The sequence below is a fragment of the Oncorhynchus keta genome, chromosome 22 (assembly GCF_023373465.1).
Source record: "Oncorhynchus keta strain PuntledgeMale-10-30-2019 chromosome 22, Oket_V2, whole genome shotgun sequence".
Taxonomy (NCBI): domain Eukaryota; kingdom Metazoa; phylum Chordata; class Actinopteri; order Salmoniformes; family Salmonidae; genus Oncorhynchus; species Oncorhynchus keta.
The window spans coordinates 3,482,748-3,488,592 of NC_068442.1; the positions used below are offsets into that span (position 1 = coordinate 3,482,748).

General features: G+C 41.4%; 1 protein-coding gene across 1 annotated transcript; it reads left to right on the forward strand.

Annotated features, from left to right (window-relative positions):
* Nucleotides 1–201: 201 nt before the first annotated feature.
* Nucleotides 202–1,356, forward strand: LOC118400872 (cytochrome c oxidase subunit 8B, mitochondrial-like). Its single transcript, XM_035797851.1, has 2 exons — nucleotides 202–459; nucleotides 1,121–1,356. Exons 1-2 carry the CDS (start codon nucleotides 217–219, stop codon nucleotides 1,214–1,216), a joined length of 339 nt encoding a protein of 112 aa, XP_035653744.1. The 5' UTR covers nucleotides 202–216; the 3' UTR covers nucleotides 1,217–1,356.
* Nucleotides 1,357–5,845: the final 4,489 nt, after the last annotated feature.

The window sequence follows — 5,845 nt, forward strand, 5'->3', positions numbered from 1 at the left end:
TTCTTGCGTTCATTTGCCTCACATTTGCCTCGCGTTGCAGTAGAAGTTCTGGCAGGGGTAACATGAGTACAGCCTATCAACTGGTCCCAGCCAGCCAGCCTGTCTGTGGAGCCGAGCCTTAAACGCTGTTGATCTGACCAATTAAATACCCGGAGGCTGTTTCAGCAGGAGGGGTCTTCAAATACGTCGACTCTTTTTTAAATTTGCTATGACCTTATGTTCCACTTGGCAGGTGGACAACACAAATCAACGGCTACTTTTGGGACATTGAATACATTCTCCCGGGCACAAGACAGAAAGAGTCACCACGACTATTGGGTTGGGGGAAAAATACACGAAAGAGGAATCATGTCGGGGATCAGAGGTTCTGTCAATTTGCTAAGGGTCGCAGTGAGGTCGCAGATCGTCTCCAAAGCCACACTGTCGCACAAGCCTGCGAAGCACCACTTATCCGTGGGGGTAAGTCGGCTACATGCGGAAGGTTGCTGCGCACGTTCCCTTTCTAGAGTTCGCCCTTTCGCTACGAATCCGTTATTTATTTCGATTTCACTTTGGTTTGCCTTATGAGGCTATATCAACGTCAGCTGGTTTAATTGGGGAAGTGCGCAAAACGACATTATCACTGTAAATCCATTCACGTAGGCTAGTAGCCTGTTGCACGCGTGACTATTTCAAGTTCTTAATTTTATAGATGTGTTTGGCATCGATAACTATACTGCTCACACCCCCCGCCTTGTGGTCTAGCTCATGTGCATGGAGCCCACTTGAGATTGTGCCAATAGTGTGACCTTGTAAAACTTTACCAGATTGTGCCGAGTTCGATTTAAAACTAGCTCAGTTTGTGAAGGAAACTGAAATAGAAATGGCCCACCACTGTCACTGGACTGTATCCTGTATTTTGCTAGAATAATGCAATTCTAATTTAAATGAATCTGCCAATTGCTTTAATATATAATTTGTATACGAGTGCAAAGGCGTGCATGTGCAATGAAACCAATAAATGCCCTTCTTGGCCTGACAGCTGTTATTAATGTCTCTTGAGACTGAATGGCCAGGGTTATGTTTTCCAAGATGAAATTGTTACAGGTCTTAACATGTGTCATGTGATGTTTTCATCCAGGAGCAAGCCATTGCTATGACGGCCTTTTTCATCACCATCCTGGGGCCCTCTGGTTATGTCCTGGCTCACCTGGAGGACTACAAGCACCACTCCTAAGTGGACCTGTCCTGGCTGGCCCCCAGGCAACCTCACCTGTGGATTACTCCCGATGACGTCTCCTGAAGTCTCCTAAAAACCCTTTTTATGAGTGCCGATTCTATTAATGAATGTACCAATAAATGAATGCCCCAGCACTATGAATGCGTCATCTTCAGATCTAAACAATCACATACATTTACTTTTTAGAGCACCTACATTTTTAAGCAGATAAGGTGGGCAGAAGATTGATTTCGGTTTCTCACAAAAAATAGACAGCGTATATATTCTATTCTGATAGCGAACAGTCTTGTAGTGCATTTATAAATGTGTGTTTTTGCCTCCCAACAAATTGTATATGGGTTATACAGCATTATTCAGTAATGCGAGACCTGTGACTCAGCCCTATTTAAGAACCATTCCATTCGGTCTTTAAAAAGGGGTGCACTCTGCAGTAAATGTGATGATTAGACTATTGTGGTATTGCCAATACGCAAGTGGATTCGAGAGTAACGAAAATTGAGGCACTGCCAGCAAACAAGTTAATTAGTAATGCCTAATGGGAAGAATTGCAGGTTAGGCCAATTCATTCAGGTTAGGCCTATTCCTTCAGGGTAGGCCTATTAATTCAGGGTAGGCCTATTCATTCAGGTTAGGCCTATTCCTTCAGGGTAGGCCTATTAATTCAGGGTAGGCCTATTCATTCAGCATGGCCAAGAATATAGATGTAGCCCTTTACTGCAGTCAGTGAACAAAAGCGCTCCTCTTGACCTCATGGGTGGAATGTTATTACTACTTTTCATAAATTTCATCATAAATATATATATTTTTAAATGAGGAAAATCCAGTGTTTCCATGTCAAACAGTTTTGTTATATTTGAGTCTTCTGTGATGTACAGTTGAATTTGGAAGTTTACATACATTTAGGTTGGGGTTATTAAAACTTTTCAACCACTCCACAAATTTCTTGTAAACAAACTATGGTTCTGGCAAGTCGGTTAGGACATATACTTTGTGTATGACACAAGTAATTTTTCCAACAATTGTTTACAGACAGATTATTTCACTTATAATTAATTGTATCACAATTCCAGTGGGTCAGAAGTTAACATACACTAAGTTGACTGTGCCTTTAAACAACTTGGAAAATTCCAGAAAATCTCATGGCTTAGAAGCTTCTATTGGGTTATTTGACATCATTTGGAGGTGTACCTGTGGATGTATTTCAAGGCCTACCTTCAAACTCAGTGCCTCTTTGCTTGACATCATGGGAAAATCAAAAGAAATCAGCCAAGACCTCAGGAAAAAAAATGTAGACCTCCACAAGTCTGGTGTATCCTCTGGAGCAAATTCCAAATACATGAAGGTACCATGTTCATCTATACAAACAATTGCTTGCAAGTATAAACACCATGGAACCATGCAGCCGTCATACCGCTCAGGAAGGAGACGCGTTCAAAGGACCTTGTGAAGACGCTGGAGGAAACATGTACAAAAGTATCTATATCCACAGTAAAACGAGTCCTATATCGACATAACCTGAATATCTGCTCAGCAAGGAAGAAGCCACTGCTCCAAAACTGCCATAAAAAAAGCCAGACTACGGTTTGCAACTGCACATGGGGACAAAGATTGTACTTTTTGGAGAAATGTCCTCTGATCTGATGTAACAAAAATAGAACTGTTTGGCCATAATGACCATCGTTATGTTTGGAGGAAAAAGGGGTGGGCTTGCAAGCCAAAGAACACACACCAACTGTGAAGCACGACGGTGGCAGCATCATGTTGTGGGTGTGCTTTTCTGCAGGAGGGACTGATGCACTTCACAAAATAGATTGCATCATGAAGTAGGAAAATTATGTGGATACTGTATATTGAAGCAACATCTCAAGATATGGGTCTTCCAAATGGACAATGACCCCGAGGATACTTCCAACGTTGTGGCTAATTGAGTGTATGTAAACTTCTGACCCACTGGGAATGTGATAATATAAATAAAAGCTGAAATAAATCATTTTCTCTACTATATTTCTGACATTTCACATTCATAACATGAAGTAGTTATCCTAACTGACCTAAGACAGGGAATTTTTACTAGGATTAAATGTCAGGAATTGTGAAAAACTGAGTTTAGATGTATTTGGCTAAGGTGTATGTAAACTTCCGACTTGAACTGTATATAAGGTATAATTTTGGGATGGAAACTCAAATTGAACACATTTCAACTCAATATCTGACATGGTACAGGTGTCTTTTTTATTAAGTCCATAACCATGTGTGTGAGGTGTATACTTTTGTTTCAAAGTAGATTTGTTTAAGACTACCAAGAAACGCTCTGTGTGACCCTGATTAAGCCCACTGCAGTAAAATGTTAAGATATTAAATAAACTATCCATTTGTGACATGAACATGTTGTATACTTGAAAGGACGTAAACAAAACCATATCACTTTAGAAAAAGGTTTGGCATTCTCCCCAATGAACACTTACCATTACATTGCATCAACCACCAGAGGGCAGCTTTTACTATCAATAATAATGTTTTGTACAGTGTTTCCCAATCCTGGCACTAACACACTTGATTCAACTAATCAACTAAAAATCTAACATTTTGTTGAATCTGCTGTGTTAATGCTAGCTAGGGAAAACCAAAGATGCGCACACATTTGGGTCCCCGGGACCAGGATTGGGAAACACTGGGTGATTGTATCTACCTATTTACATAATGACAGAAGATGTTCATTTCTTCTTTACAGTAGCTTTCTTAACCTGATATGAAGCCTCTTATTTCCCACCAAGTTAAATCGGGGAGCTGGACCAATCATCCAAGATCTCCCAACAGTTCCCGAGAGCTTCCCCTCAACTCTCCGAGTCATTCTGTCCCCCACCAAGTAACTCCACTCCCACTCGTCTCCAGTTCCACCTCCCAACCCTCAGCCCATCCCAACTGTCTCTAGTGGCCACCCTCTTCGGATTTCTACCCACCATATATCTTTCAACTATGCTGTGATGTTTAACGTACAATTTGAATCTATTTCATCGAATAGAATCCACCGATTGCGAGGTGAAGATAGTGCTCTTTCCGTGCACTAGTTTAGAACAATGCAACTGTCAAAAGATTGCACCGTCTACAGAAACACAAGAGACATGAATAGATCATTTAATTCCGTAGATCATTTCAATAAAATGTGCAACGCAAGGAAAAACACTGGGTCAAATAAAGGCGACCTCATCACACTGTTTAATTCTGTCTTTTGAGATTGTAAACAAGATTCAAGTCCATTTGAAACAACATTTACCAGAAAGGATTATGACGGTAGGAAGACGACTGTATTTGACCCTCCCTCTCCCTCTCTACCGCACCTGCAGTCTCGACCTCTGAATGCACTGCTATGAAAAGCCAACTGACATTTACTCCTGAGGTGCTGACCTGTTGCACCCTCTACAACCACCTTGATTATTATTTGACCCTGCTGGTCATCTACGAACGTTTGAACATCTTGAAGAACAATCTGGGTTTAGTGGCCATGTACTCTTATAATCTCCACCTGGCACAGCCAGAAGAGGACTGGGTTTTAGGCTGGGTTTCTGTATAAGCACATTGTGACATCTGATGTAAAAAAAAAAAGGGCTCTATAAATCCATTTGATTTGATGAGCCCAATATTTCAAGTGTTTCAACTGTAAAAGGCAGATCACATACCCATTATGCCAATCCAAACACCCTGATCAAAGCAGCTAAATGCCACCTAAAGTTAAACAACTCAGAACACGGTTTTGGATTTGAGAATCGAGTTTATGTTTCACATGCTACTCAAAAGCTGTACACAGTCATTGAGAACGTTTACATGCACACTAATAATTCAATATTAAACTGATAATGGCGGTAGGTGGCTTATGCGATAGTCACCTTACTCTGCTTATCTTAATGGTCGTAAAACGGGTTTTCTGAGCAATCTATAATTATTAGGACATGTAAAACACCTTCATCGGCGTTCCAGCTGTGTATTTGAGCTGCGCATGTGCTAGCACAAACCGAGCAACGTGTTCGGAACGACTGAATGTATGCGTCTCAGAAGTAGTTTTCACATACAAATATGCTTCCCAAAATTAACATGTTCGCTGTGGTAGAACAGTGTTTATTTAGATTGGCGATTTTCAGCATTTATCAGAGTGCCATCGGGTAGCCTGATTTCTGATGTGTTCATGCAAACAGGATTATTAGGAACATCGTTCTTCTTGCAAAGCATGTAAACATTTTAATCATACTATTATGCTTATCTGACTATCCATAATAATTGCATTATTGTGTGCATTTAACCGCACACATTGTCTATGTGACGACTCTGCCTGCACTGATAAACTTCAGACACCCAGGCCTGAGCCTGTGACAGAGGCTACAGGTGAAATACATTTTATTAATTCTACCTCGTCCTTCTCCTCGATGCCTGAAAAATGTTTTTTCGACGTGGGATGGAAACCTGCCGAGCCAACCGAGGCAACAAAACCTCTCTAGCCAGCCAGGACGCCCAACGGGCTGGTTTAGGCACCCCTGGTTCTATCGGCGTCGGAATCCACCCCAACATCACCACAACAACCTTAAAGCAGCAGCCATCATACGAAGCATCGGGGAGTACTGGCGTTCCGGTTGG

Coding starts and splice junctions, on each gene's coding strand:
- LOC118400872 (XM_035797851.1), top strand. CDS start 217: ATGTTCCACTTGGCAGGTGGACAACACAAATCAACGGCTACTTTTGGG. Junction 460..1,120: donor AGCACCACTTATCCGTGGGG/GTAAGTCGGCTA, acceptor GTTTTCATCCAG/GAGCAAGCCATTGCTATGAC.